At 39.3% G+C, this 27,568-nt stretch overlaps 1 protein-coding gene across 1 annotated transcript in view; it reads right to left on the reverse strand.

Moving 5' to 3' along the window:
• Mpp7 (MAGUK p55 scaffold protein 7) overlaps nt 1-27,568 on the reverse strand; it is a 239,318-nt gene that overhangs the window by 49,729 nt on the left and 162,021 nt on the right. Inside the window, exons 6-11 of the mRNA XM_075970767.1 lie at nt 14,788-14,919; nt 12,873-12,954; nt 12,350-12,435; nt 11,239-11,313; nt 10,700-10,896; nt 10,190-10,254 (exon numbers count right to left, since the gene is read on the reverse strand). Coding sequence (XP_075826882.1) covers nt 10,190-10,254; nt 10,700-10,896; nt 11,239-11,313; nt 12,350-12,435; nt 12,873-12,954; nt 14,788-14,919 — 637 coding nt within the window. The remainder of the gene's footprint in view (nt 1-10,189; nt 10,255-10,699; nt 10,897-11,238; nt 11,314-12,349; nt 12,436-12,872; nt 12,955-14,787; nt 14,920-27,568) is intronic.

Raw genomic sequence — 27,568 nt, forward strand, 5'->3', positions numbered from 1 at the left:
AGAGAAGCAGACTAGAGCTGTAATCTTTATGCAGATGTGGGATGAAGCCAGAAGCATTAATTGTGTCTTTTGGTTCTTAGGTGAACACCATTTACTTCCCAGCCTCAGTCTAATTGTCAGAAAATGGGTAGAATATCCCAACCTCGATGTATTGGAGACTATACAGATACTAAATACCTAGCACAGTATTTGTTCAACTTCCTCAGTATCCAAAAGATCTTTTACCACGCATATGAGTGTTAGTCTTAAAAGGAGGCTGAAAGGTAGATGCTCGGCCTTGTGTTTCCACACATTCGCAACTGCTGAGCACAGAACTCGATGGCTAAATACAGCAAGGGTAGGAGAGGCTGGAGGCAAAATGCAGAGGAAGACATTTTGTTGCCTTTAACGATTTCTAGCCACCTTTGCTTCTGTTTACAACATCCCCCAGAATCTCCAAACTAGAAATTATTTCTGACAACATACATTAGAGACTAATAATAAGTCTCAACTGTATTTATGTTATTTATGGGGCTGTGGAAATAATATGTTATAAGACGTGTGGAAGAAGTGATTGGAGAGAAAGAAATTTATTCAGAGCTTTGGACAAGCCCAGTGAATTCAACTGTTTAGAAAAGTTCAGAAACTGCTATTGAGAAAAATTATTAACACAATCAGTGTATGCTCATCCTCTACCAAAAAGCATAGAATTCTTGCAAACCTGTCTGGAGCGTTCGTGGCATAACAGCTACAGCACACTGTATCTAGCCCACTGAGCCTGTAATACAAGGTTCCTGCTTGCCTAAGTATTGGAGCATGATCACACAAACATGCTAAAGGAAATAATGTCATTATGTTGAAGAAAGCAACAGAAATCAAAGAAATCATCTTCTACAACCAATTGCTCACCTAGGTAGGTTCCGCTGTTGTTACCATCACATCCAGCATCTTCTGGGTGGATTGTAAAAGCCAACAGAACAGAAGTCAGGAGACAAAGCAGAATGGTTAGGAGCCCAGCCACAGATGCCAAAAGTCCATCACCGGAAACAATCATGTAGCGCACAGCATGAAGCAGCCCTGATGGCGGCACTCTTAGAAAACATTTTGTTTTCTAATAAAGATCAGGTATTTTGAAACCTCATCCAGGGTTGCTCTTTTTTTTTTCTTTTGACCTTCTTCAGATGCAGTTCCAAAGAAAATGATTTTTTAAATTATCCGAACTGTTTATATTTTTACAGTAAAGAAAATTACACCAGTTGACTCCCAATGTAAATTTACTTTTATAAATCAGTTTGCGGATAATATGTAAAACACCGCGTTTACTTTGGCTGGCTGGAGTAGACAGGAAGGTGAGACTAGAATACACCCTTATTGACAGATACGGATCCCAAGTTGAGAAGGGAAAGAAGAATAACATTCTATTTTCTAAAGAAAAAAAAACCAACAGAGCAAATAAAATATTTTAAACTAAAGAATGTGTTATTTCTTTGGGGGGAATTGGGTGATTTCTGACCTACATTTATCTAAAAGCAGTGAAGTAGGTGCTGTTTGTTCTAGAACAGTCTTACCAACACACCCTGACTAGACCATGCAGACACCAAGGCTCCTAGAGGGCCAGAGCACCTGCCTGTCACCACACAACCAGCATGGGCAGCGCTGCTTTTTCCATTTCCTTTATTTAAGGTGATGACAGAGACACAAGCATGCCAAGAAAACTGTGACCATACGTTAGGTAATTCTTTTACACGAAGGGAAAAAAGCCACTACATTTCTTTACAAAACCAAGTTGAACCATGATTTTTAATACAGAAAGATGAAAGTTTGTACTCATATGGAGCATGGGTGCCACAATTGCTCAACATATCTGATTTAGTCCTACACTAATATTCGCTAAATAAAACTGTTAACCACACAGGGAGACTTTTGTACAAGTACCTTTAATTTCCTCTGAGAAGCATAAAGAAAATGAGAAAGAAGATGGTTAAACCGACAGAAAACACAATGGAAGTAGAAAGATCCATACAAAACAACTGAAATAAAATCTACCTACCACATTCAACTGATTCCTCATCTTAGAAAAGTCAAAGGAGAGAAAACACATATATTTAAACACTTCAATATTAGATATTGGTACGATCTGCATGTTCAGAATATATGCATTTTAGTAAAGGCACCGAGTGGGCATAGAGCTTATAGTCAGCGACCAAATGAAAAACAAAATAACTAGAAAAAAAAAACTGTCAACCTTTTTACTCAAAATAATACCTTGAATAAGGGAATTTCACTTATTTTAGTAGATTCGTTGGTTTATATCAACCTGTTCAAATATGTTAAAAAAGCTTCATGAACAGTAAACAATCAAATAAAGAAAGGTCTTAGAAACAAGCATGTTTCCCCTGAACGTGTCTAAGTATTCTGTAATTTCAACAATATCCTGACAAGGCAATTATCACATATATTACTTCATGGAAGATATTTTATTATTATTTTTTATTATCTTGAGACATAACATTGTATAGCCCATGCTGGCCTGTACCACACGCACGCTCACCCCTCCCTCAATTAACTCTTGCGCATCTTTACCCTGTCCTCCTCCACATCTCTTATATTCCCCTGCTCCTCCTAGTTCCTTAGCTTTTTGTTTCCCCTTAGCCTCCACCTGAGAAAATACTGCTGTATTTGTTTTTGTGACGTGGTTTTTCTCACTTAACATTATGGCATGCCATTTATCCATTTCCAGTAAATGACATTTTATTCTTCTTTATGACTTAGCAAAGGCCTTCAAGTATACACATTCCTCTCCCATTCATTTGTTGATGGGCACCCAGACTGAATCTGTAACGTGGCTATACCGCAAACAGTACCATAATGAACATGGGTACACAGTTATCTCTACAATAAGTGTTATTCTTCCAAAAATAATTGTTATTTGTTATTATTATTTGTGTGCACACCACAGCACACATGAGGAGGTCAGAGGACAACTTCATAGAGACCTCTTTTTCTACTTTTCTGTGGATTCTGGGGATTCTCAGGCTGTCAGCCATATATAGCAAGCCCCTTTTCTGAGTCATCTTGCTGGCATAGTCTTTCATCCTTTTAGATATCTGCCAAACAGATATTGGTTGCTGAATGATTTAGAAGTTTTATTTTTATTTTATTTTTGGAGTTGGAGTCTTGATATGTGACCCTGGAACTCACTAGGCAGAGCAAGATCTTGAACTTGCAAGAGCCCTGATATCATTGCCTCCCAAATTTTGGGACTACCGGTAGGTGCCACATGCCCAGACTTGTCTTTAATTTTTGAAGAACCACAATGAAAAGTAAATTTAAAAAGAATCCTGTATTCTTGGATTACTAACTAGATAGCAAGTTAAAAGGTTGACTAGAAGACTTCTCCAGTAAAGACAGGAAAAGGGACTGGCAAATCTCACCCTTAGTCAAGATGGAATATCTTTCCCAGTATGGCTTAATATAGAGTGAATATGGGTGATGAAAACCTCCCAAAGCCACGGGATAGCACCCGTAGGAAATGGTTCAAGGAAGGCGAAGGCCGCTGGGTCATCAGACTGTAACAGCTCTACTCGACTGATCACTGTTAGCAAATATGATAAGCAAAGATTATAATTCAGGCTCAAACTATGAGCTACACAAATTAGGATTTATGCATATTTCTCACTAGGTCTGATATGATAAATGCACTTGAAAAAATGATCAGACAACAAAGAATAAACTGCATGATCAGAGTTAGCAACACCAGGCATTGAGGCGAGAGATCATGCAAGACGATGTGAGAATTACTGTATTATGTGACGTTAAAACACCTTTGTCATCCAGCACTCAGTGGGCTGAGGTGGGAGGACTGCTGTGAGCTTCAGGCCAGCCTGGGTAACAAAGTGAGTGCCAGGCCAGGACTGGATACCAAGACCCTATTTCATCAAACAAACAAATATAACAACAACAAAAAAATCCATCACTGTAAAAATCACAAGACCGTATTGTAAAGTAGATTGCTAAATTTTTGTATAAGTCTTTTGATAGGAATAAAAAGATAAGTTGAACATTACTCCCTGGTTAAAGATTCAGTATCATGGTAATCAGATGATTAAGGTCATGAGGTAAACAAAAACTTGAAATGCCAACAACCAACTCACAATTAACATTTTATATTACATATTGTGTGCTTATTTCATATTCCAATAAGAGGTCAGAAATTTATATGCTGCATAAATTTAGAGAATTATTTCTCCGCATAGTTATTGGGGAGGATGCTATGATTTTTTTGGGGCATAGTAAAACTGGAAACACATCCAATAGCAAGTTGTGCTGATGGATTTCATGTGGAAAAAGTAAATGATTTGAAATGAAATGGTTTGAAAATATGCAAAGTGTTGATCTCAGAAGAAAGCTGGGGTAAGCTATTTAGCTTTCCAACAATCCCATGAGGACTACTAGGCCCATTATACAGATTGAAATACCCATGTAGTGAAATACAAAGGATGTGGACCCAGAAGCCTGGCCACACAGGTTTAAACCCCAAACCCCAAACTTTCACATCAGAAACAATTTGTGATTATTCAAGATGAGCTAGGAAACACCACCAGTGGAGAATTGGGGTCTCCCTGTTTCCTCCATGTCTCCTGTATATCGCTATCACCTCCAACATTTCTTCCTTTTGCCCTGTCCCAGTAGCTTCAACAACCACATGTGCTTCCCAGAAGGGCGTTGGAGGGTTAGCTCCTGCCCCCATATTATCAGGATTCTATGGCTTACTGGCTTCAAGCTCTGGCGGCTATAAAAACACAGAAGAATGGCCACCAAGGAGCCCAGAGAGGGGGTGCCATGAGCTGTACACAGCAGAGCTGCAGTCCACTTCCTACCCAGTCAGCAAGGTGGCATCTGCTGTCCTAAATCCCCTTAGCCCTCTCATGAAGTGTGAATAATCCATGACCACAGATCAGCCCCCAACTCATGAGTAGACTCTTCCTTGCCGACATGCCACTGGGACTCCATTAAGAACTGCAAAAGACACTATGGCTTGGAACCCTTCAAACTAGAATAATCTTCTCTGAGATTGTTTCAGAAGTAACACCATCAGCTATGAACAGAATTTAGTGAGGTGGCACTATGTGAACAATTGGTTGTAAAATTGACAGTCTAGCTCACCAGCAGCCTTTCCCACAAAGCCCTGACCTGTGGGTTCTTCCTAACAGTATCACTGAAGATTAGGGTGTTAGAGCTTAGGCTGTTCTAGCTAGGACCCAGGTTGCCAAAGGCCATACTGCCAAGCTATGGAGAAAGTGGAAGCTTTCTAAGGGGATCTAGTGGGAGGACTTCTGAACCCCAGAAATGTGCCCATGAAGGGGACAGAAGAACCAATTTCCTCTTTAACACCCTAGCTACAACATAAATATCTTTGCTTCACATGCAACCCTTAGCCATGACTGCCTCTTGGCCACAGGCCAAAAACAAGGAGTTCAAGTGATTATGGATTGGACCCTCTGAAACTGTGAGTCAAGAGAAATTTTTCACTTGATGAAGCTGATCATCCCAGGTATTTCATGTTTTGGAAAGCTAACAAAAAGAGAAGATATTCACAGGGTCTTCAATATTTTAAAGTACGCGCCTGTGTGTGGGTATGGCAATGCAGGTGTCTGAGGAAGTTAGAGGCATCAGATCTCCCTGGAGCTGAAAGTATAGGCAGTTGTGAGCTTCCTGACATAGGTGTGGAAATTGAACTTGTAGTCTATACAAGAGTCTACGCGCTCAGCTGCTGACTAATCTCTCTAGCCCCTGACAGGAAACTCTATGTGTTTCTGTTCTGCTACCAACATTAAGCAAATGCTTGACAAAGTTTTAATATATACAAAAGTGTTTAACAGCATAAACATTCTGTTTCTAAATTGACATAACGTGTGAAAACACTACGTACACTGAAGATGGCATTAGGAAGGTATGTGCTCAATGAGAAATACTTCATTACATCAACATTCAGAACCTGAAATGTGACCTTAAATATTGGTGCCATGTACAGAAAATGGCATGGCTTTGCTTTTTAAAACTCTTTCACTGGACATTGTCTGTCAGTTAATAAAGAGTAGGTCCTACCTGCTTTTGATGGATGCTCTTTGTCTGAATTTAAATATTTACTTTTGTGTCTACAAGCCCCAAATCACAAATGCTTAAAGTGAAATGGCTTGTGATTTTATGTTTTAAAATATCAAAAATTTTTGCAGATTTAGTTACATAATGCTAAAAATTCCACAGAGCTATTTTTAAAGTAAAGAATTTAAATTAGTATTATTCAGTTTTATGTCTGAAAATATTGAGGTATTATACTTTGGTAACTATAAAGGAAAATTAAGTACTAAAAATAAAAATCATACTTTGATATTCTGCTGTAAAATAATCTATGTGAAAAAGAGGTTTCCCTACCCATCCATTCTGAAGGCCATAAATACTTAATTTATAGATCATATTTGGATACAATTATAAAGATTATTCTTAGATAACATGTCTGTATTTCAACAGAAAAGAAATAATATTTCAAATAAATAAATTTATCTCTTTCTTACAAGCTAATTGAGGTACTAGGATATAGCTCATGGTAGAACATTTGCTAGCACACACAAGGTCCTGGGCTCCATTCACAGAATAGAGTGTGTTCTGAGTAAATGGAGCAAATATGTTATTCATATACATGCAAGTGAAGTACAAAATAAATTATGGCAACATAGGAACTACAAGCTGCCAACTCTTTATCATCAAGAACTCCCCTGTGCTACTACTGGAGACACTAACCCAGATCCAGGACCTGAGCAGCTGCTGCCTCTTTGATGAAATAACCCAAAGGTGGTCCTTCTGTCTGTGTCACAGGTACAGAGCTACTCTGTGAAAACAGTGGGGAATATTTTTGGTTATAGTTTAGTTTTTTGTTGTATAAACAATTTTTTCAAAATGGGGGTGGGAGGCAAAGAGAGAAGAGGGGATGGGTCCCTTTAACGAGCTCCCAAGGTTTAAGAATACTTTCATTGTAAGAGTTCTTTCTGTGTTAGATTTCAGGACTATTGAAGAAGCAAACACTCTTGTTTGAGAAGCCTATTTTCTGGATACATATTGAGAATTCTTGGTTTAAGGAGAACTATGGATCCACCAAGGATGAATGCCACCCACACATGCTCCTGGAGTTTTGTACAAAAATGCTAGTTTCAAAGTCTGGAGAGCTCATTAGTATCTTCTTGGTTTCATTTTCATTGAAGACAAGAACAAGAACTCTAGTACAAAGACACACGAAAAGATAACATGACTAGAATTTGCCTGCTTTTGTGTTCTATGTTAATGTTAACTGAGTCACTATAGGGCTCTGGAATTATCTTCTATGAACTCTTTTTTTTCCCAGTTGTATGAAACAGGAATAAAATAAGGAGTAAAACTACAGACATAAAGCATCACATTGTGATAAGAGGTAACTGAGTGATTTAATGTGTTTTAATACATGGTGAAATTTAGTACTCTAAGTCAGTGCATGCTGTACTTCCTGGGTCTGAAGTACACTTAAATTTTAGTTCAAAACATTTTAGGAACTGTGGATATAGCTCAGCCAGTAGAGTGTTCTATAACAAGCAAAACACCCTAAGTTCCAGTCTAGCACTTCAGAAACTATTTATGTGGTACAGCACACTGTTAAACCCAGCACTCAGAAAGAAGATGCAGGAGGATCAGGAGGTCAAGGTTATTCCTGGGTGTACAGAGAGTTCAGAGCCAGCCTGGGCTATATAAGACCCTATTCTCAAAAACTTTGTTTCATTATTGTATTTTTTCATAAAATTACAAATCACTACTTTGAAGAATACTTTTTTAAAAAGCTCTATTAGTGTGTATGTGTATGTACATATATATGTGGGTGTCCAAGGAGGACAGAGGTGCTACAGGAAGAGATGACTGTGAGCTGTGTGGTGCAGGAGCTCAGACCTGTCCTCCTCAAGAGCAGCATGGGCTCATGGCTGCCGCCCCATCTCTCCAGCCCCATCAATTACTTTCTTTCAAGAACTGAACATCATTTCTACCAACTATTTTTCTTCCTAAAACTGTCTTGTAGTGTGGGAAAGGGTATGACATTTGAGGCAGGCAGTACTCACAAAGGCTACACAGACAAACCAGAATGACACATAAGTTAACATGCTTTTTCTTGTCATTGAAAATATCCAGAGCTAACACAACCATTTCTGTAGACAATAGCCACAGAAATTTCAAACGGAACTTCAATCTCTGAGAATAAAAGATACAGGCTCTCTGAGCAATGCTGTTTTTAAATATGCTGGTGGTATATTTGCATAATCTTGGAAATATTTACTTGAACAATAAAAAAGCAAATAACATCTCTTAGTGAATAAAAATCAAGGTATTAAAAAAGGAAAATACAGAAGCACGGGCCTTAATTTCAGCATTGTAAGTTGAGACAAAAAGCTCATGAGGTTGATGCTACACCGCAAGGTCTTGTCTCAAAAACCCAAGAACCAAGAGTTCAAGAAAAAAGGTGGGAAGAGAAAGAGGAGGAGAAGAAAGAGCAAGTAGGAAGGGCCAGAAAGCCCACTTCTGTCTCTCTCGTTTTGCAGTGCTGGGACAGGAAGCACAGGCTGTGCTGAGTGGAATTCAAGAGATAAAACAAAATCAACCAACCAAACAAACAAATTAAGGTGATAATTTGATAAAGATACTTCTTGGAATAAATATGCAACAGATCCAAATATTTAAATATTAACATGAAAATGAAATGATGCCAAACAATGGACAAAAGCCTCCACTACAGTTCATGCTCACACCAACACTCTCCCTTCATAGTCACACACATTCACATCCACATGCATTTATACCAAGTTGAGAGAGCAATTAAGAAGAGACCCCTTCTTTATAGTTCATTAAAGAAACACAGCTCATTTTCAAAATAGATGAAAATTCCCAATTAGTTCAAACGATATGTTTCCAAGTTCCCTCTAGTTAAAAGCTGAATACATTTTCAAATTTGAGTGAAGTCTCATTTCCCTCACTGTTTAGTGGCATATTTCATTTAACAAGCATTGAATATATTCCCACTATGCAAACTCCCATCCAATATCCAGGCTCAGTTCCTTGAAGCTAGAGAAGCTAACAAGGAAAAAGCTTAAAAAAAACACTTAGAAATAATGCATCATCAGCCTTAGACCTTCTGACTTTTCAGACCACCACATGCATTACAGCAAGAGTGTCTTCCTCCCACCCAGACACAGCAAAAGCAAACAAGCTTTTTATTCACTGGTGTATGTCTATACTGGCTTGCTGTGAGATTTACACTTAGCTGAAGCTTGGCTTTCTTACTACGTGATTCCTGAGCTGTATGTGTCTGCAAACTGAAGGAAATAACAGGAGATGTGAAAAATGCAACAAGACTAAAAACAGATGTTGGTATAAGATTTCAGGGTCATTTATTTGTTCATTTCACTGTTTAACATGCAATCTCTATTTTTTTTTAAAGGGGAAGACAGTTTTTTGTTTCTCTTTCTGTCTTAAAATGCCCAGACACATGGAACATTTAGAGAGATGAAGTGTATAAGTTGGAGACCCGAGAGGGTATAAAATAAAGAAAAGGTAAAGGAAGGATAAACTGAAAAACAGAATGTCCCCAAGCCCTCTCTTTCAGTAATTCTGTAAGTCCTTACTCTCATTTTCCTTCTGTTTAATTTGTCAACTCTGTGCAGATGGAATCAAGTTCCCAGTTGTGACTTGTAGATAAGGAACTAAGAAGCATGGTTGCTCTTAGGCATGAAGGCTTTTATGCCCAGGAAAACTATAGTTTTATTTTGTTTGTCCTTCTTTTTTACTGAGAAATAAAATTTACCACAAACCTCCTGGCTTAGGGCAATACAAAACAAACAAATAAACAAAAACAGAGTTGTACGGTAGGCTTTATTGATTCAGTCCTTAAGAGTCGAAGTTACTGATGGCTGTCTCAGACATTACAATGAACAACCTACCATATTTTTTTTTCTTGCAAAGATTCATATTACTGTCCGTACTGTGTCTTTCTCTGTTGGGTTTCTGAGAAATGATGGCCCAAGAGCTCCTGCAGGCTAATATGATCCCCCTCCCAGAGCACCTCCCTGAGGTACCTGCTTTAACAGTCAGAAACCAACAGTAAGATCAGGTTTCCATGCACTCTTATTAACAAACTTACATGATTTTCTGTTGGAAAGTTTCAGAGGCTGGACTATTATTTCTGGTCTTCTCAGCGCCAGTCTCCTGGGGAAAGAAAAGGTCAATGGGCCTATCAACTTTCAGCACAGGTTCAAGGTTAACACAGCACCAAAATATAAAATTCACAAGGAAGCTCTTGAAGGAATACAAGGCAATCTGTTCAAATGAACTAAATCTGATACTTCTCAAGTTTTAAAGTTACTCTCCTTTCCCGAAATGACTATGTGTTCTCCTTGCAGCCCACACTCAGATACTAAATGTGCTAGTGCCTGCTTTTTTCACAATAACCTAGGAGAACCTAGTACTGTCATACTGCTTTTGGCCATTAGTCATGAGTTAGACGAAACAGTGCTCCAAGTCCAAACCCAAGGGAAAACAGATTCACAGGCAGGGTTTGGAGCTCATTTTATCATAACTGTGCTAGAGTGATATTCTGCAGGGAATGGAAAGTCATTTGAAGAAAGGTCACCATGCTGTGCCAGCAGCTCACCGTTCCTGGAAGTGCTTGGAGGGAATCAGGCCAGCTCTGGGGTTGGCATCACCTTCGTGCTTCGCCTGCCACCAAGTCACATCATCTTGGCTCAGAATCTGAAGAATGTCTCCCTTTTGGAAAGACAGCCCCGCCTCCTTACATGGGATCGCCTTGTCCTCCTTTGGATCATAGTCAAAAAGGGCTTTGATAAACAGCTGGAAGTGAGGAATACATGGGAGAGAAAAATGTGAAGCTGTCTGCATTCTTGCAACTTAGACATAAGAAATGGTTATTTTGCCGGGCGGTGGTGGCGCACGCCTTTAATCCCAGCACTCGGGAGGCAGAGTCAGGCGGATCTCTGTGAGTTCGAGACCAGCCTGGTCTACAGAGCTAGTTCCAGGACAGGCTCCAAAGCCACAGAGAAACCCTGTCTCAAAAAACCAAAAAAAAAAAAAAAAAAAAAAAAAAAAAGAAATGGTTATTTTCAAAGTATATATGTATTAGTTGAAAAAAATAACATTAAGTTCCCCACTGCAAACAGTATTTTGAAGACTTACTTTGCCTTCCTTGGAAGCTGTCTCCTCTTTGGTGCTGGGTATTATCTTAAAAGTAATTGCTCCCTGGGACTGACTCTGGTATTGGGGATCAAAGAAAGGGCCATTAGAGAGCTGGAGGGAAATAAAACAGATAGGTAGAGAGCTAAACATGCCTAGGAATGTACAGCATTCTACTTAGACCAAACCAGAAGAGTACGTTTGTAGAAATTCCAGAAACACAAGAAAGCTCTAAAGTATGCCAGGTCATTTAAAGACCATTTTTGCACTTTTCAATCCTGTGCACTTAAGGTAGCAATACATCAACTGCCATTCATGTTAAGTTCCATCAAAACAGAAACACACAAAATGATGAACAAGGCTAGAAATGAGCACAAGGGTCAGTGCCTACAGCGGTTCACACAAAGACAAACTCCCAGCATCTAAGTGTTGGTAACCATATTTGGTGAAATAAAAAGCTGATACCAGATGCTGTTGTTTCTGTAGTTATTAATATGGGATTCATTTGGCAGCAATATGCATCAGAAAAAGAAACCAAGCACAGTCAGGTCAGTTTTATTCTGGTAGTGGGATAAACATCATGAACAACAAGTCCACTGAAAGACTTAAAGTCAGTTTGAGTGCCTACTCACATGACCCACAGATACTTGCTGATTGTCTCAGAGGAGGGCAGACCTCCTTGTTAATGTGATGACAGCTGTGCTGAGGTATGCAAGGAGCTTCTATTTCTGTAGGTTTGCATGTTCATATATCCAGGGGCAGTCTCCTACCCTGACACCTGAATGTAAGACTTAACAATTCCCATTCCAAAAACAATTTCACTCAAGTTTTAGCACCAATGAGGGTGGGTGGGCAGAGGCAAAAGCCTCATGAACAGCAGTGTAGACGCCATCTGTTCACACTGGCCTGAAATCCTGCATATATTGTAACCTTATCTCAGATCGTTACTGCTTCCTCCATTCATGTAAGTGAAAATCTTGACACTGCATGTACAAAAGTGTTTCTAAGTGTGTGCAGCACTTCGGATCTGGAGGGCCGAATCCAAATCAGACTAAGAAGCCTAAAGCACAGTGATTCGATTTTCACTGAGATTTACAATGAATTGACAGCTTACCAAAATCTGTATTATTTCCTCAGGCCTCTTGTCTTCTACTGGGATCCCATTCACTTCCCTCAGCTCGTCACCCACGTGAATAAGACCTGACAAATACAAAACCTGGTAAATCAACAGTGTCACAAAATGACACCGTGCTGTTACTTAAAGTAACTTAAATATAAGAAAAGAAACTGTCTTTCACAGTTCATATGCTTTGATTATGCTGTTCTCTGATGATGAGTATAGTAAATCAAATAACAGTATTTTCATTTCTATCTAAAAATGCCCATTATTGATACCCTAGAAAATAATTTACTACTTTTATGTAGTGTGAGTGTGTACATGCCATGTATTTCAAGTCTGTGTAAAGGCCTGTGGTCAAATCTGGCATCATTCCTCACAAGCATGAACTACCTGTCATTGAGAATGGGTCTCCTACTGGTGTGGAGTACACCAAGATCTGGTCACACATTGGCCTGTGGACTCCACCTCCCCACATACATAATGTCCTTATTCAATGAGTAAAGAGGTTGGTTCTCACCACTTCTATCTGCAGCTCCTCCCCGCATGATCCGGGCCACGATGATTGCCCCCGTCTGTTCATCTTTCTTAATGGTTGCACCCTTTCAAGGCAAAAAAGGCGGGAGAAGGAAAAAAAGCATTTGTAGGCAGATTTTCAAGCTGTGTTGTAAGGTAGAGTTGTGAAATAACTTTCATCTGGAAAACCCAGAAACTATCACAACGAGAAAGGAACAAAGTGGGAGGAACAGACATGGCAACTGTCCTCAGAGGTCCCTTTTAACATACCAAAACCCAGGCTACACAGCCCCGGTGTTTCAGTACAGTTTAAAGATTGGTGAAATCTTATATCTTCCAATTCATGCAAAACAATTTTTTTCTTTAAACTATCTACTGTGCATTGCTTTACTTTTGGAATGCTTTCTCACTTCATTTTATCCATATAATATCCTACGATGGGGTCTGGAGAGATGGTTCAGTGGTTAAGAGCTTGAGCTACTATTCCAGAGGACCCAGGCTCAATTCCCAGCACCTACATGGCAGTTTACAGCCAGCAATACCTCCAGTCCCAGGGGATCAATGTGAGTGCAGATGTGGTGCACATACATACGTACAAACATACATACACACAGAGACATAAACACATATACACAGACATACATACAAACATACATACATACACAGACATACATACAAACATATATACATACACACAGAGACATAAACACACACAGACATACATACAAACATACATACATACACACAGAGACATAAACACATACACACAGACATACATACACAGACATACATACAAACATACATACATACACACAGAGACATAAACACACACAGACATACATACAAACATACATACATACACACAGAGACATAAACACATACACACAGACATACAAACATACATACATACACACAGAGACATAAACACATACACACAGACATACATACACAGACATACATACAAACATAAATACATACACACAGAGACATAAACACATACACACAGACATACATACACATACATACATACACAGACATACATACAAACATAAATACATACACACAGAGACATAAACACATACACACAGACATACATACAAACATACATACATACACAGAGACATAAACACATACACACAGACATACATACAAACATACATACATACAAACATACATACATACACACAGAGACATAAACACATACACACAGACATACACACACATAAATACATACAAACATACATACATACACACAGAGACATAAACATATACACACAGACATACATACACATACATACATACAAACATGCATACATACACACAGAGACATAAACACATATACAGACATACATACACATACATATATATGTACACTACACACACACACACACACACAGAGGCAAAATATCCGTTGGGATTACTTAGGATGTTTTTCTGCCTGAGATCCATAGCAACACTATGGAAAGTCGACCCTTGGTTGCAAATGGGGCAATACTCCCCCAGGCTCAGGTCCTTTGATATGGTCCAACATCACAGGAATTCCAGTGCCAAAACAAACAGTTCTATGTATATTGTGAAATGTTAGGTGTCAGGTTAATTTCTCTGCATAATTTTAAAATAAATCAATTTTCAAGAACAGCCTAAAGCAATGTTTTTCAACTGCATCATTTAATTTCCAACCAGCCATACCTGGCTACATGCTAAATTTCCTCTTACAAATTTAGTAGGTTATATTTTCAAGGCTATAGTTAGGATGCTATTATTTTACTTGGAGTTTTGCTAGTTGTCCTAAGCCATATTCTCTGGATGTAAATGCCCAGTTTGTTTTAAGATGTTGGGACTCAGAAGCAGCATAGCTCAAAGACAAGTGTGAGTGCTGGACACCCATCCCATTCAGCTCCCCCCTGACATCTCCTCACCAGGGGTTCTCTGTTCTTGACCAGGCGGATTATTTTCACAGAGTCTTCTTCATCATCGATATCATCAGGCATAGGAGGCAATACAGGATCATAACTCTTTTGAGCCACAGTATCATGTACTGACAGCAAAGCCTGTAAAACCAACAGTTCGTAAAGAGCTCATCAGAGACAAAATCCTAAATTCACTGAAGTACGAAATAAAGCCAAATGTTGTGGGATAAACCTTTTGTACACTGTGAAGATGTGTCTTTGCCATGGCGAAGTCTGTCTGATCAGTTTAATAAAGAGCTGAATGGCCAATAGCTAAGCAGAACAGGATAGGCTAGATTTCTGAGAGAAAAGAGGAACTCAGGGTTAAAATCTAGGTACGTAGGAGGAGCCAGAGATCATGTTCTCCTCTCCCCTCCACCCCAACATGTAGCTTACTAAATACACTTCCCAAATATATTTAAAACGTATTTTCATCTATCTAACCCAACTCAAAGATAAGATCACCAAAATATACCACCTGTTTCTGTGAAGTTTGATGGGAACTGTTATAGTAGAGAGTTCCTGTATTATCTATGGCTTGTGTCATACTACAACACCAAGGTGGAGAGCTGGGACAGACACCTCCAGATCGCCATTCCCATGCCTACAAAACACACTATAATTGCTTCGTGTGGTCCAGCTGCACCCACTGTCACCTACTTTCAAATTTACAGTTCATGATGTAGTCAGAGTGACTTCTGGCTCATCAGGACTCATCTATGGCTGCCTTCCATTTTAAGAGAAATCCACTCTAACATGCTCTTAAAGTCTTTCTATGTGTTTATCACATCCTTTTTTGTTCAGCTTAAATAATTCCTTTTCATAATTGTACATGTATTATATTTAATATTTTATGTTATTTTGTTGTTTATGTCAGCTATTAAGCACTCAGAAGCTCTGGGATAACAAAATGGTATGAATTTTGAAATTAAACAACTTTAATGACTAACCTATGCAACCAACTGTCCCTTTGCATCTGAGAGGATTGGTTCCAGCAGCCAAACTAATATAAAATCCTCAGATGCTCACTCCCTACACAGAATGGTATGAGACGTATATATAGATTATGTACATCTTCTCATATACTTTAAACCATGTGTTGATTATTTATACTCGATGTTATGGAAGCAGCTGCTGACTGTACCACTTGGGAAATGCTGAGCAGAAAGAAATTTCTGTACCGCACAATACACATTCAACCTTTTTCAAATATATTCAATGATCATGCAGAAACAGGAAACAGATGAACACATCCTGCACAGTCTGCAAGAATCTCTGAAGTTTGCACAGGACAAGGACAACTCCTGATTTTTAGTATAGGGGAAAACTTCATGACTGGGGAGGGCTGCCCGGCAGACGTTACTTCGGTATTATGAAGATAAACGCAAGATTAAAAGCGGCAACATTTGACTGAACAAAATGTAAAAGTAAAACTCTGAGGGTCAAAATTCTTGCAAGTAACTTAATTGTATGACAGAAAAATTATCACAGATATTGTCTATAAGAAGACTACATACTCAATATCAATATCACATGACCAGAGAGCAACCAAAATTTACCAGGCATGCCAAAGAAGGTTAAAAACATTACTCATAAGGATGAAAAACTAAAGTAATGGAACAAAACTCTGAAACTATTCAGCAATATAAGTAGATACAAGCAAACAGTAGTCCAGGATATTAAAAGCTACTATTGGGGACTGGGGAGATGCCTCAGTGGGTTAAAGTACGTATGTACGAACTTGATGACCTCTGAGTTCAGTATCCATAGAACCCACATGAAAAGCCACATGTGGTAGTGACTATCTGTAATGCCTGTACTCCACTTGCTAAATGCGAGGTGAAGAAAAGAGAATCACCTGGAAGTTTGTGGGTATGCAAGCCAAGTGCATGCTGTAGATCATTAGAAACAACAGGGACCCTGCCTCAAACCAAGGTGAAAAATGAAAACCAAGTACTGAAAGTTGCCCTTTAACCTCTGTATGTGGGCAATGAAATGTGTACACTTACACACACACACACACACACACACACACACACACACACACCACATAACACCATACCACACCACATACCTCTCCACACATACCATACCATAGTTACATAAGGAGAATGGCATTCTCTAGAAGATAAAGTAATATAAACAATCCAAAGCAAAAAAAGAATAAAAATAAATTAAGGGAGGGGCTGGAGAAAGGGTTAGGCAGTTAAGAGCATGGGTTGTTCTCCCAGAAGACCTGAGTATAACAATACCCACATGATAACTCACAACTGTCTGTAACTCCAGTCATAAGGCATTTGGCCTTCAAGGCCACCAAAGCACTGGATGCATATATACACACACGATGGACTTATAGGCAACTGTGGGATTTTAAATAACTGTAAGCGGGTACTCAGAAACTAAAGAAGTATGAAAATTTTTGGTGAAAAAATAATACGATCACATGCTCATGAAGCTCAAATACCTGTGCACATGGAAAGGAACTCTAAGTCATCAGAACTGCTTAAAACCTGTGAGAAAATTCTAAAGTCATATACCAGAAAAAATTAGCACATTTCATACAAAAGAGTTAAGGTGATAGTGACTTCCATCAATCACAAAACAACAAAGTAACATTGTTAAAATACCCGAAAAGAATACTGTCAAGCTAGTATTATATGCCCAGCAAAGATATCCTTTAGCAAAGAAGACTTTTCAATGAGACGAGGTGGTTTTAATATATCGCCATCCGACCTGTTTTGGAAGAAATGTTATAGGGAATCTTTCGGATGAGAGGAAGATGATGGTCCACCCAGGGCAGGGAAGGACATAGCAATGAAATGACCATCTCAATGCCTTTGTCAACCACATTCCACATGGTGAGAACAACAGATAGCTAACTAGAATATTTTTAAATAATATAGTTACAACATTTATCTTCTTGGCTTTGGACTCATTTCTATGTCTAAATTTCAACAGAATTTTGTTGTTCCAAGTTCATCATGCTTAGCAGTTTTGCTTTAAGTATATTGTTGCTTGGCAACACTTTGTAGTTTGGACAGTGAGAAGTCATTTGGCATTCCATTTTCCTATTTTCACTGAAGTGATTTTATGTTTCAACATACAGACTTTCCTCTCAAAAGGCAGAACTGAAATAAAAGCTGTGTTTCCATGTGCCATCACCACCAATCACAGCTGATGGTTTTACCTGTCGCTAAGAAGCGTCTGCAGGAAATTGAACACCAGGCCTGTAACTCACCACTGCTGTGAACCCCTGGAGTCAATGCTATGCTGAGCGTCTGTCAGGTGCACAGAATTGTCTGCTCATCAGGTTGTGGGACACTGAATTATCCCTCCAGAAAAGAGCTCAGCATTTCCGACAGCTTCCTTTAATGAAGCCTCATCTATCTTTCAGGCTCACACAGTGAGTAATTTCTGGTAAGTAAATGTTCAGAAAACTAAAAACAAAATCTTCATTTTTTATTTCAGCATGTTTTTTTTAATCTGCCAAATTTTTCCTAATACCCAAAATTATAATACTATGTTCAAGGGAAGGTATCACATCACTGTTTTATCAAAATGAGCACCAGGATGATACAGGTTAATTTGCCTTTATAAGAGCAGCGTGTGTGTAGTTTGTATCCATTAATGACAGCCTTTTGCTTTCTGAAAGCATGCAGTCAGTCATCAGTGCTCATGAGCAAGACTCCTGCCTATGCAGCATGGCAGCAAACACCTGGCTACTCATGACTTTCACCCTTTTCACTTTTCTATTGTCTCTTTCATGTATTTTATTGCTCTTTCTAGACTATAAGTTCTTAAAAGTGGTTCTGTATACATTTGGCTCATAAAAATAATTTATTTTTAGATGATAGTAGATCAGATAACATTGGGCATGATTTTTAAACTTTTTGACAGTCCTCATGCAAATTTATGCTGCAAAATAACAAATCATTCCCTAATTATTAAAGGCTCACAGCAATGAGTCATAGGAGAAAGAGTGACCACTCTTCAGCAGCAAGTGATTGTAAAAGGGGAAATGAACAGGTTACAATCTTAGACCTTCAATAACAATAGGAATCAAAAGTTTAATTATATGAGCAGAAAGAGTGTAACCGAACTGGGAGGAAGTTTCAATGGATAAAACACATGTTGTGAAAGTACTAGGATCTGTGTGTGACTCCGCAGAAGCCAAGTAAACCAGGCAGGGTAACTGGCTTCTGTAATCCCAGCACTACTGGTGGTAAGTAGAGTCAGGAGTCATCTAGCCTGGTCTACAAAGCAGCAATCAGTAGCCTCTGTTCTAAGATTGTCCTCTGATCTTGTCTTAGTCAGGGTTCAATTACTGTGATGAAATACTATAATCAAAATGCAAGCTAGAGAGAAAAGGGTTTATTTGGCTTATATTTCCACAGGAAACTTAAACAGGGCAGGAACATGGAGACAGGAACTGGTGCAGAGGCTGTGGAGAAGAGCTGCTAACTTGCTTGCTCCTCATGACTTGCTCAGCCTGCTTTCTTTTCTTTTTTCTTTCCTTTCCTTTAAAAATGATGAATATTATTTTTTATTAAATTTTTTCATTTATTTTACATTCTAACCACAGCTTCCCCTCTCCCTTTTCTCATTCCCTCTCCACACTTCTCCTTTGCCCCCTCCCCTACCTTTATTCAAAAGGGGGCAGGCCTCCCATGGGTATCAACAAAGCATGGCCTATCAAGTTGAGGTAGGACTAAGCACCTCTCCTTGTATTAGGGCTGGGTGAGGCAACTGAGCATTAGGAATAATTTCCCAAAAGCCAGTCAAAGTTTTAAGGACAGACCCTACTTCCACTGCTAGAAGTACCACAAAGAGACCAGGCACCCTGGTCCACAGTCTGTGAGCTCCCACAATGAGAAGGCCAGCTGCTTCTGGGGTCCCCTTTTGATGACCCTGAGGCCCCTAACTCATATAATCCTTCCTCCCTATCCTCAACAGGATTGCCCAGGCTTGTTTCAGTAGTTGGCTGTGGATCTCTGCATTTGTTTCTATCAATTACTGGACAAAGCTCTCTGATGACAATTGGTTATCAATCTGATTACAGGAGAGTATCTTTAGTTTAGGCTACCTATCCATTGCTAGGAGTCTTAGTTGGATCATCCTTGTAGAATTGTGGGAGTTTCTCATGTGTCAGGTTTCTACCTAACCTCAAAACGCCCCTCCCCACAACCAAGTTTTGCTGGGTATAGTAGTCTGAGCTGACATCCATGATCTTTTAGTGTTTGCAAGATGTCTGGCCCAGGCCCTTCTTGATTTTACAGTCTTGATTAAGAACTCAGGTGTAATTCGGATAAGTCTGCCCTTATATGTTACTTGGCATTTTTCCTTTGCAGCTTTTAATATTCTTTCTTTATTCTGTATGTTTTTTGTTTATTATGTGTTGAGGGAACTTTTTTTTAATAGTACAGCCTATTTAGTGTTCTGTATGTTTCTTGTATCTTTATAGAGATGTCCTTCAGGTTGGAAAAGTTTTCTTTTATGGTTTTTTGAAGATATTTTGTGCCGTTGAGCTGGGATTTTCCTTTTCCTATTCCTACTTTTCTTAGGTTTGGTCTTTTCATGGTGTCCCAGATTTCCTGGATTTTTTTGTGTTAAGAATTTTTTAGGTTTAACATTTTCTTTGATTATTTTCTTGATTATATCTTCAATGCCCGAGATTCTCTTCCATTTCTTATATTCTGCTGGTGATACTTGTATCTGTAGTTCCTGTTCGCTTACCCAGATTTTCCATTTCCAGAATTCCCTTGGTGTTTTCTTTATTGCTTTTATTTCCATTTTCAGGTATTTAACTGTTTCCTTTACCTACTTGATTGTTTTTTCTTGATTTTCTTGGGATTCTTTAGAGAAATTATTGATCTCTTCAATTTTTTTTATTTGCCTTCATACTTTAAAGGAATTTTTCATTTCCTCTTTAAAGACCTCTTATCATCTTCATAAAATTATTTTTAAGGTTGTTTTCTTGTGCTTCAGAGACATTGGAATGTTCAGGTCTTGCTATTATAAGACTAGTGGCTGTTGGTGATGCCATATTGCACTTTCTGTTATTGAATGTGTTTTTACACTGGTGTTTACGCATCTGTATTTGGGATGAATACAGGTCAAGGTGCTGATTCTTGAACTTGTCTTTGTTGAAAGGATGTTTGTTCCTTTGTTTTCTGTTCCCTCTCTGATCTTCTGGTTTAGGTAGCCAAGGGTTCCGGTGACTATCATTTCTTTAGGTCCAGAAGGGTGTCTCTGCTGATGTTTCTGGAGCCTTCAATGCTTAGATCCAACCAGTCCTCCTGTGAAGATGAAGTCCTCATCTGAAATTGTAGACAAGAATATGGAACCTAGTGGAGAGGTGATGTTCTTCTGACTTGTGTGGAATATACCTGGGCTTATGGAGTCTCCTGGAGCTGTAGGGAGGGAGAATGATGAGGTGTGTGTGGTTGGATGGTGGAGTGGGTCTTGGGAAAACAGGATCCAGTGGGTGGTGGCAGTCCAGCCGGCAAGAAGGCTTGTGGGAAGTGCACCAAAGCAGTGGAATTCCACCAGAGTACTACTACTGTAGGGCTCAGTGGTCTTGCTGGTGCTGAGATGGGGAGTGGGGCACATGTACCCTGGGTCAGGCTGCTTTCTAATAGAGCACAGGACTACAGGCCCAGGGATGGCACCACCCATAATGGTCTGGGCCCTCCCCCATTAATTGCTAATTGAGAAAATGTCTTACAGCTCGATCTCAGGGAGGCATTTCCTCAACTGAGGCTCCTTTTTCTCTGATGACTCTAGCCTGTGTCAAATTGACATACGAAACCATCCAGTACATACAAATACCTTCATACAAATAAATACACACATACAATACCCTGTGTCAAATTGACACACAAACCCAGCAAGTACAGACCTTCAAACAAATAAATACACACATACAAACAAACACACATATATGGGGAGGGGTGACTTACAAAAGTACTATCAAGAAATAAAAATTCCAATGCTGCTTAATTTTCACTGAATTTAAATTACTTGAAATTCCCCAATGATGTAAGCACAGTGCTAGATAAATTTAGATATTTACTAATGATAAATATCTAAATCATTTGCATAATATATTCATTATGTTTAAAAAACTGCTCTTCTGTAGATATGTTTGTCTGTCTGTATATATGTCTCTCTGCTTCCATGCTTGAGATTACTTCTCTGTTCTGTGATCCTATAACTAACATTTCCCATTCATATATATGTGTATGTGTGCATACCTGTTGCAAGGTATCAACCCCCAGCATCAAAGATCCTAGGCAAATATGCTTCCACTGAAATACACAAAAATATAACACATGCACACGAGTGCGCGCGCACACACACACATACATACACAAGCCTTGAATCTATTTGGAATTCATTGTAGTATGGATTTTTTTGCCTCTGATTATCCATTTATCTCAACATTATGTATAGAGTTATGTCTCTAAAATGTCCCATGCCCTGTGTGAACCAGAGCCACAAGCATGTTACACTTGAGTCCTTTCAACAGACTCCTAACTGGCTTTCCTCTTCAGTAGGGCTTTTGCTTTCTCATTGTACTCTACACATGGAGGGATCCTGTCACTTTTCTACTTAAATCCTTTTGATGGATTTCCCCTACACTCAGAATGAAATCCAATTTTTGGGTTTTTTTTTGTTGTTTGTTTGTTTAAAAAATATTTATTTATTTATTATGTATACAATATTCTGTCTGTGTGTATGTCCACAGGCCAGAAGAGGACACCAGACCCCATTATAGATGGTTGTGAGCCACCATGTGGTTGCTGGGAATTGAACTCAGGACGTTTGGAAGAGCAGGCAATGCTCTTAACCTCTAAGCCATCTCTCCAGCCCCTGTTGTTTGTTTTTTGAAACAGGGTTTCTCTGTGTAGCTTTAGACCCTGTCCTAGAACTCATTATGTAGTCCAGACTGGTCTCGAACTCACAGAGATCCACCTGCCTCTGCCTCTGGAGTTCTGGGATTAAAGGTGTGTGCCACCACCACATAGAAAGATGCTTACAACTAGGGTAGTCACATCATTCATCTCCCATAGAGTAGCCACTGAGGCAAAGGAAGACTGATAAAAACAACACTGGAATTGCAGACAACACTGGGCAAGCTCAGCTTCAAGCTCTTGCCTCTCCTCTAACAGACAGTGCTGTCAGCCCAGGGGATCTTATTTTGCAGCTTCAACCTTTACAACCTCTTGTTATTAAGACTTTATGTACTATTCAATTTTACCCAAAGCATTTACTCTTCACATTCCACCCCCAATCCACTACAGACATCTCACCCTCTTCTGTCTACCCCACCCCACCCTTAATCCACTTCTTCAATCCAAACATGCATTTCCGTCATTCCACATCATCTGCTGTGTTTCTCTGCCCAAGGGGCACCTCTCCTACCAAATTCATTATTCAAACAGATCCTCTACAAGTTACACCCACAGGGTCTGCAGAGCACAAAGCAGGCACTAAATAGACATCTAAGAGACAATGGTTGAAGATATATTTCATTTCACTTGCAAATTACCAAAGGTAATATAAAACTAACCCAAAGAAAATGTAGCAAGCATGTGGGATCTATATATTATTGTTCTATAGTGAGTGTGTATTTGATTGAGCATATCTTAGTATGTTTGGGAAAAAACTATTACTACTCTGGGGATACATCTCAGGTCTCTCCTCCTCAGTACAGTCAATTAAACAGTTAAAAAACAACAGAAGTCTAAAATTAAGTAATTTCCTTTATCCACTAAAAATTTTAAAAGTGTTTACATTATATCAGAATTGTATAGATATTGTATTTATCTTGCTTCCCAAGATAATAATTAAGTGGTTATATTTTAAAAAACCTAAATTTTGTTTAAAAGATCGGCTTTTAAAAAGAATTACCCACAAATGTGACATTCAAGAAGTGATAGCTATATAAATTCCTTCAAGGAAACTAATGTCAAATGTTAAGACAACAAAAGAAAAATACTCGTCACAAGCCTGGCTGCCATGGAGTGAGGCTGCTCACTGAAATACCATTTCTGGCTCCCATCCACTCTCCATGTATATTTCTTGAAAATACATCTTTCATGTTAACTTTGCGCTCAGGTTATGGTCATATTGCTTTATAAAAATAAAAACTAGTCCCAGTCCAGCTGGCCTTGGTGAACTCCCATTAGATCAGCCCCACCATCTCAGTGGGTGGGTGCACCCCTCAGTCCTGACTTCCTTGCTCATGTTCTCCCTCCTTCTGCTCCTCATTTGGACCTTGGGAGCTCAGTCCAGTGCTCCAATGTGGGTCTCTGTCTCTATCTCCGTCCATCGCCAGATGAAGGTTCTATGGTGATATACAAGATATTCATTAGTATGGCTATAGGATCAGGCCATTTCAGGCTCTCTCTCCTCAGCTGCCCAAGGATCTAGCTGGGGACATCTCTCTCGACCCCTGGGAACCCCTCTAGAGTCAAGACTCTTGCCAACCCTAAAATGGCTCCCTTAATTAAGATATATACTTCCTTGCTCCCATATCCACCCTTCAAGGCCAGCTGGACTGGGACTGAAAAATCATGGGATAAAACCGGCCTCTCTGAACATGGTGGACAATGAGGGCTGTTGAGAAGCCAAGGACAATGGCACTGGGTTTTGATCCTACTGCATGTACTAGCTTTATGGGAGCCTAGCCTGTTTGGATGCTCACCTTCCTAGACCTGGATGGAGCAGGGAGGACCTTGGACTTCCCACAGGGCAGGGAACCCTGGACTGCTCTTCGGACTGGAGAGGGAGGGGGAAGGTAGAGGGGAGGAAGTGGGGGGAGGGGGAGAGAAAAGGGAGGTGGGGAGTAGGCAGAAATTTTTAATAAAAATAAAATAAAATAAAAACTAAACAGTCATCCATCTAACATATTTTCCACATGATAAAGTTTAATTATTCACTATGAAGTTTTACCATATAGATATTCACAATGCCATGGAATAACACAAATACTGTTTTCTATTCAGAATGATTCCATATTAGCTGACTTCACTTCAAACACTATTGGAGAGAATAGCAAAATTTTCATTGAAACGCTGCTTTCAATTCTTCGCATTTTTTTAAATTTATTTATTTATTAAAGATTTCTGTCTCTTCCCCGCCACCGCCTCCCATTTCCCTCCCCCTCCCCCAATTAAGCCCCCCCCCCCGCCAGCCCAAAAAGCAATCAGGGTTCCCTGTCCTGTGGGAAGTCGCATTTTTGAACCAAGACAACAGTCTCACTAAAAAATTTAGCCAAGTTTTCACAGTTTACCACAGCCGGCCGTGGCTGATGGTCATTTCTTACAGGCAGTATAAAGCCAAATGAAGCAATCTTCAGAGCACTGCAAACCTTCCGGAAGCACTTTAACATCAAGCAACGTTTGTTTCAATCTTATCCTGCTTTGGAATTAAGCTTTAACTTTCTGAGCCTTTACAAATCAATTAGGCTTGGGTACCATTTATAGTCCATTTACTCTTTACAGTCATGTATTTGTACATTTTCTCTAGGAATAAGATATTACAGTTTATGCATATATTACTTAAACTCTGATGCATCACTATTTTTTTCTAAAAATGTAAACTTAAAAGCAAATGAGGTTGGCTCAAAAAGGCATTTCTCCCAGAAGTGTAAAATCAGGTTTTTCATCTTGAAGGAGTTGGTGGGTGATCAACATGATCAAAATACATTTTATGAAATTCTAAAAAAAAATAATAATATATTATTAAAAAAAGAAATCTCAGTATTCGTCCCCAAATAATCCATCATTTAATTATGGAATTCATATGAGACAATATTTTTATAAATAATGGCAACAGTGTTGTATCCAAATATATACAAGACTTTATACAACCAGATTTTGTGAATTCTTTTTTTTTTCCTTAGAAAAAGAGCAGGAGTTTTGTCCCCGGATCATTGGGCTACCGGGCGGCCCTGTTTAGGTGCTGAGGAATTCCATCTGGACGGGTGAGTGTGTGCTATCCAGGGGCGGATTGTCCCAGAAGAGAGCACAAACCCCCCTCCCACAGCTCCTTCTGCAGGGCTGTCTTTCTTACACACGACCCCGCCCCCCAAGTCTTCGTTTTCTGCAAGGTCCTTTGCTCAAGAACAGTTTTCTGCTCCTACACTAAGGCTACCCACCCAGAGCGGTGAGAGCCTACCTACGGGGCAGGCCTCAAGGACCCCCGGTAAGGGAGCACATGCACCTTCAGCCTGTGCGGCAGGGTGTCCTGTGTTCTACTGGTCCCCACCCTGCCCCCCAAGTTCCCCGTTTTGTCCTCGGGTCATTGGACTACCAGGCGTCCATGTTTTGGTGCTGAGGAGTTCATCTGGACGGGAACGGTTCCTGCTTCTACACTGAAGAGATACACCCAGAGAGTCAATCACAGCAAAGACTGGACCAAGACACCAGGCCTCCCCTGGCTCCATTTGTAGGAAGAGATGGGAAGGCACCAAGGCAGGAATTCCTCCAACAACCTGAAAGGCAACATGACACCACCAGAATCCAGGGATCCCGAAATAAGAAGAATTGTACACCCTACTCCAGAAGAATTAGAAGAAATCGACTCAAAAGTGAACTATATGAAAATAATAGAGGACCTTAAACAGGAGGTGAAAAACTGCCACAAACAATTAGAGATTACAAACAAAAAGGTAGAGGAAATGAATAAATCGCTCAAAGACACACAAGAAAACCAAGAGAAACAAGAAAAAGCAATCAAACAGGTAAGGAAAGTGGTTCAAGACATGAAGAATGAAATGAAAGTAATGAAGAAAACACAAACCAAGGGAAGGATGGAGATGGAAAATCTGGGTAAACGAACAGGAAATACAGAGACAAGTACTACCAACAGATTACAAGAGATAGAAGAAAGAATTTCAGACACTGAAGATACCATAGAGAAAATAAACACACAGATCAAAGAAAACAGCAAAACCAACAAATTCTCATCACAAAACATTCAGGAAATCTGGGACACAATAAAAAGACCAAACCTAAGAATAACTGGGATAGAAGAAGGAGAAGAAGTACAGCTCAACAGTCCAGAAAATATATTTAATAAAATTATAGAAGAAAACTTTCCCAACCTGAAGAAAGATATTTCTTTGAAGGTTCAAGAAGCATACAGAACACCGAATAGACTGGACCAAAAACAAAAAAAAAAAAACATCTCCTCGCCATATAATAATCAAAACACAGAACATACAGAATAAAGAAAGAATATTAAGAGCCGCAAAGGAAAAGGGTCAAGTTACTTATAAGGGTAAACCTATCAGACTTACACCTGACTTCTCTATGGAAACCATGAAAGCCAGAAGGTCCTGGATAGATGTACTTCAGAAACTAAGAGACCATGGATGCAAGCCCAGCCAAGCTTTCGTTCACTATAAATGGAGAAAACAAAATTTTCCAGGATAAAAACAAATTTAAACAATACGTAGCCACAAATCCAGCCTTACAGAAAGTAATAGAAGGAAAATCACAAACCAAGGAGTCCAACAATGACCACAATAACTCAAACATCTAGAGACCCTTCACCAGCACAACTCAAAGAAGGGAAACACACAAACTCTACTACTAAAAAAGTGACCGGAGTTAACAACCACTGGTCATTAATATCACTTAATGTCAATGGGCTCAACTCACCTATAAAAAGGCATAGGCTAAAAGATTGGATACGAAAACAGGATCCACAATTCTGCTGTTTACAAGAAACACACCTCAAC

This window comes from Microtus pennsylvanicus, chromosome 4, assembly GCF_037038515.1.
Source record: "Microtus pennsylvanicus isolate mMicPen1 chromosome 4, mMicPen1.hap1, whole genome shotgun sequence".
Taxonomy (NCBI): domain Eukaryota; kingdom Metazoa; phylum Chordata; class Mammalia; order Rodentia; family Cricetidae; genus Microtus; species Microtus pennsylvanicus.